Raw genomic sequence first — 14,705 nt, forward strand, 5'->3', positions numbered from 1 at the left:
TACCCAAGAATGGGAGGTTGGAGACAGGACGATAGTTGGCAAGGGTCATGGGATCCAAGCTAGGCTTCTTTAGCAAGGGACGAACCCTTGCCTCTTTTAGGTTGTCCGGGAAGACCCCCTGTTTAAGAGAGCCATTGATGATATTACTCAACGGATCGAGTAGACCTTCCAGGCAGCTCTTCACCAGCCAGGAGGGACACGGATCAAGGGAACAGGTGGTTGGTTTTGCAGCAGCTAGGATTCTAGCGACATCTTCCTTGTCAAGCGGAGTAAATCGGTCAAAGATAGACCCACTAAGCGGCCACAAAGTCTCAAGCTCACTTAAGGTATCAACTGTAGGGGGCAGTTCCTGCCGAAGCACGGTGATTTTATCAGTGAAAAACTTCTGGAATGCCTCTGCTGTAAGAGCCGTGGTTGCTGGGTTTTGGACTAAGGGAGCTGGACTGGTCAAAGCACGAACGATTTTGAATACTTGAGCTGGGCGCGATCTAGCAGAGGCTATTAAGGAGGAATTGTAAGATTTTTTAGCATCCTTGATGGCTGATTCGTAGGACCTGCAAAAAGCCTTGAAAGCGGACAGTGACACCTCGTCGGGTTTCCGTCGCCACCGATGTTCCAGCCGCTTTCGTGCTTGCTTCATCGTCCGTAGCTCATTAGTGTACCAGGGGGAGCGATTCCAGTGAGGGCGAAGGAGGCGTCTGGGGGCAATCTCATCCAAGGCAGCCAACAAACTGACATTCCAGGTGTTGACTAGCTCATTGAGAGTGACACACGCAGTTCCCAGGCCCTTAAGGGCATTCAAGAACCTAGCAGGTTCCATGAGTCTCCTAGACCGAGCAAAGATTGGTGTGGCAGGATGGGGAGGAGGAGATGGAATCTCAATCCGGGCCTTCAGGACAGCGTGATCAGACCAGGGAACATCAATTACCGCAGATAGAGATGTTTGTACTCCGATATTAAAAATCAGGTCCAAAGTGTGGCCGGCCCGATGAGTAGGGCGAGTCTTGAGTAGTGAGAGCCCCAGAGCTTCAAAGGTTGGTACTAGGTCCTTAGTCACAGATGAAGATGGCAGTGCCTCGACATGTACATTAAAGTCACCCAGAACAATAAGTCTTGGAAACTTCAGGACCCAGTCCGCCACAAGATCTAATAAATTCAGCAGACTCATATATGCATGCTAAATGTCCAAAAATACAGCCAAAAGAGAAAGGTCTTCTAAATTTGTTGAATCTTGCAAGAGGAAAGCATGGCAAGGAGAGCTCCAGTCCAGTGACATCTGGAATACTATGAAGGCTCCATCCACGCTCTAAGAAAGATTGCATTACTGTATATACAGATGCCCCCCCCCCCGGTGGTGCAGCATGTTAAAGCGCTGTGCTGCTGAACTTGCGGTCTGAAAAGTCACAAGTTTGAATCCGGAGAGCGGAGTGAGCACCCGATGTTAGCCCCAGCTTCTGCCAACCTAGCAGTTCAAAAACATGCAAATGTGAGTAGATCAATAGGGCCGGGCTGTGGCGCAGGCTGGTGAGCAGACTGCTGCAATAAATCACTCTGACCATGAGGTCATGAGTTCGAGGCCAGCCCATGGTGGGGTGAGCACCCGTCAATTAAAAAATAAAAAATAGCCCCTGCTCGTTGCTGACCTAGCAACCCGAAAGATAGTTGCATCTATCAAGTAGGAAATAAGGTACCACTTATTAAGTGGGGAGGCAAATATAACTAATTTACGACGTTGGAATGAAGAAGTGCCGTCACAGTGGATGATGAAGCAACTGCTCCCCCCTGTGGCTAGAATCGAACATCACCTCAGGAGAAGGTTAAATTGCCTCTGCGTCTGTCTCGGTTCTATGTGTATATGGGCATTGAATGTTTTCCCTATATGTATATAATGTGATCTGCCCTGAGTCCCCTTCGGGATGAGAAGGGTGGAATATAAATACTGTAAATAATAAATACTGTTCTGGTGGGAAGGTAACTGCGCTCCATGCAGTCATGCTGGCCACATGACCTTGGAGATGTCTATGGACAATGCCGATATATATCCTCTTCTCTTAGTGGAGTGGGGAAAGATGGGAGTTTAGTCTCTTCTATGAGAAAGTGGCACTGACCGCTCTACTCTCTCTGTTATGGTTCCATTTCTGGCTTTTCTAAAGGGTGGGAAAATGGCAGTGTTCTGTTAAATGACCTTCGACTCATCCATGGAACAAAATCTATGGATGAGGATTGTGCAGACGGCCAAACAACCTGACAGGTTGTAACGCATGCTACAACCTTATTTCAGTCGGTCTCAAGGGGACTTGCAATTTTTTTTCATGATTTCAAGTAGTATCCCGTGTTCCCTGAAAATAGAAAGACACAGATCTAGAACATGAGGGAGAGAGTTAGAGTGGACGAAAAGCGCTTACAATGGATTGCAAAAAAGATGAGACCTGAGGCAAGATGGGCCACGAAGGGTGACATTATGGCGATCCATTGTGATGCTTTTCCTTTGTGACCGCATTGGCCGATGGACTTGCTCTTCTGTTTTCCAGGTTTTTCTACAAACACATTTGGCGGAGCTGGGATGAAGAGGATGACGATGACTTTGATTACTTCGTTAGATGCGTGGAACCTCGGCTCAGATTGTAAGGACTTTTCTTGGAAAGATACAATATACCCAATATACAGAGAAGCCAGGGGCCCCTGCTGGCACAGTATGTTAAAGCGCTGAGCTGCTGAACTTGCGGACCGAAAGGTGCCAGGTTCAAATCCCGGGAGCGGAATGCTGTTAGCCCCAGCTCCTGCCAACCTAGCAGTTTGAAAACATGCAAATGTGAGTAGATTAATAGGTACCGCTCCGGCAGGAAGGTAATGGCGCTCCATGCAGTCATGCCGGCCACATGACCTGGAGATGTCTATGGACAACGCCGGCTCTTCGGCTTAGAAATGGAGATGCCCAGAGCCGGACATGACTAGACTTAACGTCAGGGGAAACCTTTACCTTTACCTTTTTACAGAGAAGCCATAGAAATTATGTGGGTAATTTCAACAGAAAGGAGGAAGCTATGAACATGAACAAAATCTGGCTACCAGTATTAAAAAACTCTAAAACAAAGACAGTAAATAAAGAACAACATTAAGAAAACAGGGGAATTCCGGGCACAAAACAATCAGGGCCATTTAACACCTCCCAACAAAGGACCCCCCCCCCAGGCAGGAAGCAGCTAAGCTTTGAAGCTGCAAGGCTATTCAGTGCTTAGTAAAGTGATCAATTGCAACATTCACACTTGCCTTCAACAAACAACAAGAGTTCTTTCTCCCACCCTTGTCTAGTTTCCAATATACCTCACAATCTCTGAGGATGCCTGCCATAGATGTGGGTGAAACATCAGGAGAGAATGCTTCTGGAACATGGCCATACAGTCAAGAAAACTCACAGCAACCTGGTGATTCCAGCCATGAATGCCTTCGACAACACAGTATACCCTCTGTGTCTGTGGCACTAGTCTTCATGGTTTCATTTATCCATATTCAACAAAATATGTCTTTTCTAGGTATTTTCTACAAAACTCATGGAGAGTCTAGGCTTGGATATATTCTTTTCCAATGCATGATACCAATTTACCACTAGATGACACTACAGAACTGCTTGTAGGATTTCTCCTCACGGGAAATAATTTTAATGCAAAAGAAATTCAAGCAAAGTTAAAACAGATCAGATGGCATGAATCTTCCACATAGTCCAGATTTATCCATTGCAATAGAATAGATAGAAGAAAAACTTTGACTCAACTGATGGCATAGGTAGTGTCTGGGGATTGATGGAAGCTGCAATCTAACTATCAGGAAGGCTACAGGTTCCCAATAAAATGGGATTTTGCATGGGCCATGTGCTGCCTTGAGTTTGCCATTGTTCCACGTGGTAGTCTCCAGGGCAGCAATGGACTGGTGATGGTCCCTTTCCGAAGTCCTTAAGCATTCATAAGTTTGCTTTGCTGAGGCTTCTGGTGTAGAACCTTTCCGCAACCACTTTCTCCCAACTTTGAATTCCAGGCACTACGACATCCTTGAGGACCGCGTCCCATCTGCGCTGGTGGCGGAGTACCAGAGCCGCCTTTCCCAATGCGAGGAGCTCTATCGCAAGTTCCTAGACTTCAGGAACAGCATCTCCGGGACCGATTCGGACTCCGAAGCAGAAAACGTCTCTGTTGTGGAAGGGATGAAGCTCTATGAAAGGATGGAGCAGCTGAAACAAAAGCTGAAGCTCATTGAAAATCCTCTGTTGCGGTAGTTTCAGTATTACGTATACATTTTGTTTAAAGCTATAATAATAAGATGATGAGATCTAATGGTCGGTGATGTCTTTGCAGTTTCAGAGTTTGGAAAAGTTGTTTATGTTGAACTAAACATCCCAGAATGCCCCAACTAGTGTGAGCATGCAGGGGGATTCTGAGAGTTGTATTTCAACATAGTAATGTTTCCAGGTCCTATCCAGCTTAAGTATAATTGTACTGATATAAAAATTATGTTTTAGGCAAACATGGCACATAGAGCCCCCATGACCCACTCTACATCCTGGTTCTGTTTGGAGGGGGATGGACCATAGACGATGGGACTTACATATGGGAGTTGTAGTTCACCTGAACCCAGTTGACATTGGATCTAGACTAAACTTGGAGCACAGACAAACAATGCCTTTCTCAAATAACCCGGGCACTGCTGGGTCCCCAAGCTTGTGTGTGTGTGTGTGAGTGAGATATATATGAGTGAGATACACACACACACACACACATACACACACACACACACATACATATATACATACATACACACACACATACATACACACACACGCACATACACACACACACATACACACACACACACACACATACATATATATATATGACTCATGTTACACTTTAAAAAGGTACCTGTTCTGAGTAACAAACAAATTTAACAAGAATAAATCTACAGAACCTGCCTTGTACATAACTTCGGGGCTGTTTGTATATGATTGCACTTAATGCATCTTTGTTTTTTTTAAAAAGCTACAGCTATACAGTCAAGAGGAAAGAGCTTCCCTGCATGGGAAGCTGGAGCTGACAGATGGGAGCTCACCCTGCTCCCCAGATTCGAACCACCAACCTTTCGTTCAGCAGTCCTGCCGGCACAAGGGTTTAACCCATTACACCACCGGGAGTTCCTACATCTATGATTAGTCAATGCAAGGGACCTTAGGAATTATCTGAATGGTGTTGGGTTGGATGGCCTCTGGGGGTCCCTCCCAACTCTGTGATTCTAAGGTGTCATTTGCCATGAATACATCTATGATTAGTCAATCCAGCAACATATGGCAGGCCATCCTATTCTTGGCCCTAAATATGATGAATCTGCAATCCATTTCAGAGAAAGGCAATGGCAAATTGCTTTTGAATGTTCCTTGCCTAAGAAAACCCCATGAGATTCATGAGTTGCCATATGTCAACAAATGTACATATCCACACACAGATCTTGGACTCCGATCTCTCTGTCATTATTAGCTATTCTACATAGGGCTAATGGGAGTTGTATTCCAGATGTATATGGAGCGGCACAAGTGATTTACTCCAGTTAAGGAGTTGCAGTTCTCTCAGAAAGTGAAGGAACACCCCTAACTATCCTGCTCTTTTTTGAAGGTATGTATTTGGATATCAGAAACACAGCGGCCTCAAGGCGAAGGGAGAGCGCCCATCTGGCACTGTGGTGACCCATGTTGTGTCTTCTGCCATGATGTCAAGCCTCTTGCAGTGCCTCTTCCGGGACAAACTTTCCCCGGATGCCTTCCACGAAGAAATAGAAATTCAGGTACCCACGTCATTTTATTTTCACTTGATTTTGTTTTCATCTAAGAAAGTAGTATGTAGTACAGAGTGAGCAGCCCTTATCTGAAATCATACCAAAATTGGCTACTTGAGTGCCTGGGAGAGTGATGCCTTTTCTTTCAAATGGTTAAATGAACAATATCATGCTTTTATGGTGCCTGTTTCTCCTTCTCTGCAGTTCCACCGTGACCCGCAGTCTGCTGTGCATGCGTGCCACGAAGGAGACCGAGTCATTGTTTGTCCAGGTCACTACGTTGTTGAGGGCGCATTATACATTGCCGACTCCATTGAACTTGAAGGTAGAAATTCCTGTTTGTAAACCACTTCTTCTCTTTAAAGCAGGGGTGGGAGTGACAACACTCTTGAGATTTCACTGCAACTCCAAGTACCCCAAGCTACATAGTCATCAGTGAGGAATGAGAGGAGTTGCAATCAATCAATTTGGAAGAATGCACCATTCTCATTTCTGCTTTAAAGCCTTGTGAGATGGACATTGACTCTCCAGATATTACTTGACTCCAGTTCCCATCGTCCCTCATTGTTAACCTTGCTGGCTGGGGCTGATGGGAGATTGAGTTCAATAACAACTGGAGGACTATGCTTCATTTTTAAAGGTGCTCCTTTTTCAATGTTAAATGGAAGCAAAAATGCAGATGTTGACGTCAGGGAGAGAGAAAGGTGCTCGATAAAACTTCAAACTGCTTGGTAAAATTTTACAAAATGCTTTTTTAGACAAACCAGCAAAATCTCTCTGCAAATAACCTGTACATTGACTGGGAGTTATGTGACATTGCTTCTGGCTTGTCAACATGGCAGCTGTAATCATATCGCTGCCGTCTTTAGAGTTTTGGAGGAGGCAGTAAGCCGATCCAGACTTCACAAAAACTGCTCAGAAGGCCAACAAAACACAAAGGAAAATAGTCAAAACAATGTGTATGTGTTACAATTAGTTTCATGATGCAATTGCTTGCTACACGCATATCCTCTAGCATCTTGTTTCATGGCTTGGGTTGTTAGAAGTTAAAAATGTCTTATTTTGTGTACAATTGTTTTAGTTTGACTGCTTTCGCCATTTATTGTTGGTGTTTTGGAGGCAACAAACAGCCAGGATAATCCTAAAATACTGAAATAATGGAATGACCATATTTCTTTTGTGGTTTGAAGAGCTTTCAAGAGTCCAATCAGATTCCTGTTGGTAATGTTTACAACCCTGTTTCCCCGAAAATAAGACATCCCCTGAAAATAAAACCTAGTAGAGGTTTTGCTGAATTGCTAAATATAAGGCCTCCCCCAAAAGTAAGACCTAGCAAAGTTTTTGTTTGGGACCATTCCCCCCCAAACGTTCCATAGATTGTTGTACATGGAAATAATGATAGTAACAAGAAATTCTTGATAGAATTCAGTTTGGTTATGCTGGTTTGTGATGACAACTACTGTACAGTATATAATAAATGTTTGATTTTTTTGTTTGACAATAAATGTGAATTCTTCTTTGTGGAAAAATAAGTCATCCCCTGAAAATAAGACCTAGTGCATCTTTGGGAGCAAAAATTAATATAAGACACTGTCTTATTTTTGGGGAAACAGGGTATCCCATTACACTATCCAAAGCACTTTTATTGGGATTGCAGAAGGAGGTCTCTAGTACCTTTTTCGGCAATAGCTTTCCTTGTATTGGGTGAGTCTGTTGTAGCTCAGCCACAGCAGGCGGGGATGATGGGTTCATTGATGATCTACAGTCAGATGGGATTGTGGGCTTTCCTGGGATTCATTCTGATGCAGGCCCTGGGATTCAGTCTCATGCAGAGCCAGAAAGTGAAACTGCTTTAGACACAGGCACAGATGGGCCTGAAAATATAATTGCCTCTGATCCTCCAGGCGTTCATCCTCTCCAGATAAGGAGTCTAGCAAAGATGAATTGATGAGAAATTCTCATGAGAACACACCTGGTGACATTGACCTAAGCCAGGAGGCTTGCCTGCAAACTTGAGCAGATAGACAGCTTCATATGTTAACACAACACGCCTCTGTGAGAAGCAAAAGTTCCAAGAGAGTCGTAATGCTTTCATGTCTCTATATTAGGAGCCACAGGCACTTTGCTCTTCAGTTCAGGCAACATGGCTTTTAAGTTGCAGTCAGGCTTGGGTTCTCTCATCTTGATTTTGGGATTCAAGTATTCTGGGAGTTTTTTCATGTTCATGTTGTGTATCCATGTTCAAGTTTTGCTCATGGACTCAAGTTGCTTTTGGATTTTGGGACTATTCTTGAATTGGTGAGCTCTTGGATTGCTGATAGACATTTGATTGCTCATTTCTTGGCTTTTACTATATATCTTTTGTGTGTGCTTTTTTTTTTTTTACAATAAACTGTTTGCCTTTACTCTGGACTCCTGTCTGATGCTCTGATCATAGGTGGCTTCAGATCTGGGGTGCAATATCTTTGCCACACATTGTCACCTAGATATTGTCTAACTCTTATTTCATTGCTGCGAAAGAAGGAATAGTTGTTGCTCTTTTTATCATTGACGTAAAGTAACCTGTTGAAGCTTTATATGTTGCTGGCAGTTGAATAAGTTCTTGGTTCCTAATCATAATGAGTGATCACCAGTCTTGTATCAACCTTCCCCTGCTGGGTACCTTTCAGATCTGTTGGATGACGATTGCCATCACCCCCAACATTCTTTCTTTTAAAAAAAATAATTTTATTGACATTAAAATAAAATAAAAATCCCTACATGGAAAGTGGGAAAACAATGTGGATAAAGAAAAGAAAGATAGTGTATGTTGAAAAGAAGAGAGAGAAAACAAACGGGGTGGGGGAGCGGTTGACAAAGCGAACGAACCCAAAGGGTGCTCACCAATGCGACGTCTTCATCATGGAAAGAAGTGACAAGTGGAGTGCCACAGGGCTCCGTCCTAGGCCCGGTTCTGTTCAACATCTTTATTAACGACTTAGACGAAGGGTTAGAAGGCACGATCATCAAGTTTGCAGACGACACAAAACTGGGAGGGATAGCTAACACTCCAGAAGACAGGAGCAGAATTCAAAACGATCTTGACAGACTAGAGAGATGGGCTGAAACTAACAAAATGAAGTTCAACAGGGACAAATGCAAGATACTTGTGATGAGTCATGGGCCATGTAGTCCCGTTCATGGCACTGTAGTCCCAGATGAAGAGGAGAACTTGGGTTTTTCACCGTCTCAGTCAGAATTGGAACCTTCCCAGCCAGATTTGGGAACCTTGCACCTGCAAGAGATTTGTCTTCCAGAAATCTGTCAAACAAGCCCTGAGTCTAAATCTCCTGTGTTTTCTCGCCACGAGTTTTGTAAACATCAGAGAGCAGTTCAAGCGGCCTCTCGTAGGAGTGCTAGGATAGCTGCTAAGAATTCAGCTGATTAAGCCTGCTTTCCATGGGAAACCTTAAGGAGTCATGCATCTGGACTCAGAGATTAGCTTTCGTTTCTAGTTCCCCAGAGAACTGCTCTTTGGTGGGAAAACTAGACCCTATTTAGGTGTTTTACCCACAAAGGCATCTTGCGGAGTCAATTCGTCAGCTACTGGAGTAAGTTGTGTGTGGACAGCGCGCTCCGTTTCCAAGCCTCGTTCCTGTTTCAAGCCTTGTCCCTGATTTCAAGCCTTCGCTCCTGTTTCCAGCCTTGTTTACCTTCGCGGACCTTGCCTTGTTTTCCAGGACTCAGCCTCGCTTTGTTTTCCCGGATTTTACCAAGTAATTCCACGGATCTTGTTCTTGCTCCTCGTTACCTTGTTGTCTTGAATCAAGCCTTGTGTTCCAAGTATCAAGTTATTTCCTAGCCTTGCTCAAGTTCATGGACTAAAGGACCTTGTCATCTCCCCTCACTTGCTTGGCAAGTGAGTGTTTCGGTTATTGGATTACAACTTTGGACCTTACTATTTCATATTGGACATTGTTTCTTTGGACTAATTTTGACCTTTCCTGAAAGGTCTAACTCTGGACTATTTTCTACACTTGTTTTTATTAACTTTATATACTCCTTCAATAAAGATATTAGATAGATCCTGGCCTCTGTGTATGGTTATTGGTGCCCTGCAGCCTGGGTCCTGACAGTTTGACTCCGCCACCCTAAGCACCAATTAACCTAGGCCAGAATGTCTACCGGAGCCGGACCGGGAGGCCAGCCGCTCAGCTACACCATCGACAAGGAGGAAGTGGACCGCATCCGTGATAAGCTCAATGCGCAGGAGGGAGAAATAAAGGGATTGAAGGAACGCGGAATCCGTCTCCCAGCCTTGGCATTGCCAACCAAGTTTTCTGGAGAAGCTTCTAAGGTTCATGTTTTCCGTCGCCAATGCCAAGCATATCTAGAGGCCCGCAATGCCGAGTTTCCCCAGGAAGACATCAAAGTGGCGTGGATCTACAGCCTTTTAGACGGGCCAGCGGCCAACTGGGCGACGGCACTGTTCGACCAAGTTTCCCCACACCTAAGATCAGCGCAACACTTCTTGGATCACATTAAGGCGACTTGGGGGATCGAAGACAATTTGGAGGCAGCCGGCCATAAACTCCGGCGCCTCTCTCAGGGGGACAGACCCTTGTCCCAGTACATAGCCGAGTTCCGAGTGCTGGCCCACAGCACCGGATGGAATGATATAGCCCTCAGAGGACAATTTCGGGAGGGTCTCAACATCGAGATGTTGGAAGAAATTTCCAAAGTGGATCCCCCCCACTCTCTTGAAGCACTCATTGATAAATGTTTACGAGCTGAAGTCATGCTTGCCAACAGGAAACAATGGGTCCGAGGCCAGAGCGGTAGAGCTGGGGTGAAACCTCCCGCTCCCACCAGCGTCCAGCCGCGTCCAGTATGGAGACCCCCGCCACCAGCCCCATACCCCAGGGGGAGCGAGGAGGTGCCGATGCAGTTGGGCAATGTGCGTCCCAGGTTAGATGCCGCCGAGAAGGCCCGCCGCCAACGCCTAAATCTCTGTTGGTACTGCGGAAACGGGGGCCACTTCGCTAGAGAGTGCCCAGCCAAAGGGAAGCCCCCCGCCCGTCTGGCGGCGGCGTCCTCCACGGAGACGAAGACGTCTGAGGCGGCTGGCGCACAGCCGGCGGGGGAAGCCAGCGACCGGGCGTAGAGAGGCTCGCCAACCCGGTCAAAAAACCCACTCAAGAGCCGCCAACCGGGGTCCTATTTCTTCTAGTGGTCACCTTGTGGTCAGCAAAAAAGGGGCCAGTCATGGTCCATGCCATGATAGACTCAGGAGCTACAAACAATTTCATTGATAGAGAGTATGCCGACTCTCTGGGATTACAATACCATGACTTCAAGAATGCCCGTGTGGTGCAAGCCATCGATGGCCGCCCCCTCAAGACGGGTCCCGTAAGCCAGTGGTCGGAACCCACCAGAATGTGGATAAGGGAACATATGGAAGAGATTTCCTTCTTTGTTACCGAGGTTCCCCATTTCCCTGTAATTTTGGGAATTCCATGGCTGACACTTCACGACCCAAGCATCTCCTGGTCCAACAGAGAACTGCAGTTTGCTTCAAAATATTGCCAAAACCATTGCCTTGTAGCCAAGGTCTGCCATGCCACAGACACTGAACCCATTATCACCTTGCCCAAGAAGTACTCAGAATATTGGGATGTATTCAATGAAAAAGAAGCCGAGAGATTACCCCCACATAGACCTTATGACTGTGCCATTGACTTGGTGGAGGGGGCCCCGATCCCGCGAGGACATCTCTACTCCCTGACTGAACCGGAGCAAGAAGCTCTCAGGGAGTTCATAGAGTCAAACCTTCGCAAGGGATTCATCAGACCCTCTCAATCCCCAGCCGCTTCCCCAGTGATGTTTGTGAAAAAGAAATCAGGGGACTTACGCTTGGTGGTGGACTATAGAGCATTGAACAATATCACTAAGCGGAACAGCTATCCCCTGCCCTTGATCTCGGACCTACTAGACCGACTTCGGGGAGCCAAGGTCTACACCAAGCTGGATCTTCGGGGGGCTTATAATCTAGTTCGCATCAGAGAAGGGGACGAGTGGAAGACCGCCTTCCAGACTAAATTCGGATTATTCGAGTCCCGAGTTATGAATTATGGATTATGTGGAGCTCCCGCAACGTTCCAGCATTTTGTCAATGACATCTTTCAGGATTATCTAGATCGGTTCTTGATCATCTACCTGGACGATTTTTTGGTGTTTTCTAGATCACAATCAGAGCATGAGAACCACGTCAGAATGGTGTTACAACGATTGCGGGATCATGGACTTTATGCCAAGCTGGAAAAATGCGCTTTTGATCTACAAGAGGTAGATTTCCTGGGATACCGCGTCTCACCACTAGGGCTCTCCATGGACCCGGCTAAGGTTTCAGCAGTATTGGAATGGCGGGCACCAACCAACAAGAAAGAGGTGCAACGATTCTTGGGGTTCGCGAACTACTACCGCAAGTTCATTCCAGACTTTGCCCGCTGGTCTGACCCAATCACCAGCTGCATCCGTGGGAAACAGCCTTTCCGCTGGACAGATCAAGCAGAGAAAGGGTTCCAGCAACTAAAGAAATTATTCACGTCCCAGCCAATCCTTCAGCATCCAGATCCTGAAACCCCTTTTGTTGTGCAGGCGGATGCCTCCGATGTGGCAATTGGGGCTGTACTCCTACAACCAGTGGGAGACCATCTTCATCCTTGTGCCTTTTATTCCCGTCAATTGACCGCGCCAGAGAGAAATTACACCATTTGGGAAAAGGAACTATTGGCCATAAAGGCAGCCTTTGAAACTTGGAGACATTGGCTAGAAGGGGCCAAATTTCCCATTGAAGTCCATACTGATCACCGGAATCTAGAGCATCTAAGAACTGCCCGCAAGCTAAATCAAAGGCAACAACGCTGGGCTTTATTCTTTGAACGTTTTAACTTCCAAATTCATTATGTAACCCCAGCCCAGACCAAGCAAGCAGATGCTCTGTCACGGAAACCGGAATACGCTGCAGGGCGCAGGGAGACCTTTGAGTCCCAGCTGCTACAACCCGAGAACTTTGCCACGCTCACAGTGGGAAACACCAAATCCACTCCCATTGAATCAACTTCCCCTACTCCAGGACCCCTTTGTGCTCAGGAAATCAGGGCTAGTCAGCAAGCAGACGCCTGGGCACAGGACCAACTTCGCCAAGGACTACGTTTTCCCTTTTCGCTTAAGGATGGGCTACTTTGCTATAGAAATCATGTTTACATCCCCCCAGGACCGGGCAGGGAAAAAACACTTCGTCTGTGTCATGACTGCAAGCCAGCAGGGCATTTCGGGCTATTTAAAACCATGCATTTGATCCTAAGAGATTTCTGGTGGCCCAAGATCCGCAAGGATGTGGAAAAATATGTCAACACCTGCCCAGTATGCCAGCGCTCCAAGACAAGAAGAGAAAAGCCCTCAGGGCTTCTGCATCCCCTCCCTACCCCATCCCGCCCATGGGAAATAATCTCTGCGGATTTTATCACTGATCTACCACCTTCCTGTGGATTCACCACGATCCTAGTGGTGGTGGACCTTTTCACCAAGTTAGCCCATTTCATTCCTTGTGATGGCCTTCCCACGGCCAAAGAAACTGCAGATCTATTCCTCCAACATGTTTTCAGATTGCATGGATTGCCCAAGAGTTTGGTCACAGACCGTGGGTCCCAATTCACCTCTCGTTTCTGGAAGGCACTACAAAAACTATTGGGCATAGACTCTCATTTATCTTCGGCTCATCATCCCCAAACAGATGGGCAAACTGAGCGCACCAATGCCACTTTGGAACAATACCTTCGCTGTTATGTGAACTACCAGCAAGACAATTGGGCTTCCCTGTTATCGCTGTCAGAGTTTGCCTACAACAATGGGGTCCAGGCTTCTACTAAAGAAACGCCGTTCTTTGCAAACTATGGCTTCCATCCACGTTTCTTTCCCCCTGTCATTGAAACCTCAGAAGTTCCCGCAGCGGAGGACTGGCTGCAGGAACTCGCAGCGGTGCAACAACTCTTGCTCCAGCAATTAAACCAAGCCAAGGAGGACTATAAACGTCACGCGGACAAACATCGCCAACCGGGCCCCGAAATCAAGGTAGGAGACCGGGTTCTTCTGTCCACTCGCTTTTTGCCCTCCCATCGCCCTTGCCGGAAGTTAGATGCCCGTTTCATTGGCCCCTATCCAGTGGTGGCGCAACTTAACCCCGTGACTTTCAAACTCCAACTTCCGCGCTCAATGCGCATTCATCCGGTGTTCCACCGCTCCCTGCTCCTTCCGGCGGATGGTGTGCGTCCTGATACAGACCGACCGGCCCCCCCTCCTGTTTTGATGAATGGGGAGGAGGAGTTCGAGGTTGAGGACATTTTGGATTCTCGCTTTCACCGCCGCCGCCTACAATATCTCATTGACTGGGTGGGTTTTGGCCCCGAGGAACGCTCTTGGGAAGACGCTTCTACAGTCCATGCTCCTGATCTAACCCGCCGCTTCCATCAGACCTATCCCGCCAAGCCGCGGCCTCGCGCCTCGGGGAGAGAGTCCCAGTTTGAGAGGGGGCTTGAGGAGGGGGATAGTGTGATGAGTCATGGGCCATGTAGTCCCGTTCATGGCACTGTAGTCCCAGATGAAGAGGAGAACTTGGGTTTTTCACCGTCTCAGTCAGAATTGGAACCTTCCCAGCCAGATTTGGGAACCTTGCACCTGCAAGAGATTTGTCTTCCAGAAATCTGTCAAACAAGCCCTGAGTCTAAATCTCCTGTGTTTTCTCGCCACGAGTTTTGTAAACATCAGAGAGCAGTTCAAGCGGCCTCTCGTAGGAGTGCTAGGATAGCTGCTAAGAATTCAGCTGATTAAGCCTGCTTTCCATGGGAAAC

The 14,705-nt window shown here is 46.7% G+C and overlaps 1 protein-coding gene across 4 annotated transcripts in view; it reads left to right on the forward strand.

Moving 5' to 3' along the window:
- Positions 1 to 14,705, forward strand: part of shcbp1 (SHC binding and spindle associated 1) — a 52,106-nt gene that overhangs the window by 12,393 nt on the left and 25,008 nt on the right. For 3 of the 4 annotated variants that reach the window (XM_003222937.4, XM_008113915.3, XM_008113916.3), the window contains exons 5-8: positions 2,532 to 2,624; positions 4,033 to 4,266; positions 5,658 to 5,826; positions 6,022 to 6,142. In XM_003222937.4, coding sequence (XP_003222985.2) covers positions 2,532 to 2,624; positions 4,033 to 4,266; positions 5,658 to 5,826; positions 6,022 to 6,142 — 617 coding nt within the window. The remainder of the gene's footprint in view (positions 1 to 2,531; positions 2,625 to 4,032; positions 4,267 to 5,657; positions 5,827 to 6,021; positions 6,143 to 14,705) is intronic. The other variant, XM_016994762.2, reaches the window with a different exon arrangement.

The sequence above is a fragment of the Anolis carolinensis genome, unplaced genomic scaffold (genome assembly GCF_035594765.1).
Source record: "Anolis carolinensis isolate JA03-04 unplaced genomic scaffold, rAnoCar3.1.pri scaffold_9, whole genome shotgun sequence".
NCBI classification, from domain to species: Eukaryota; Metazoa; Chordata; class Lepidosauria; order Squamata; family Dactyloidae; genus Anolis; species Anolis carolinensis.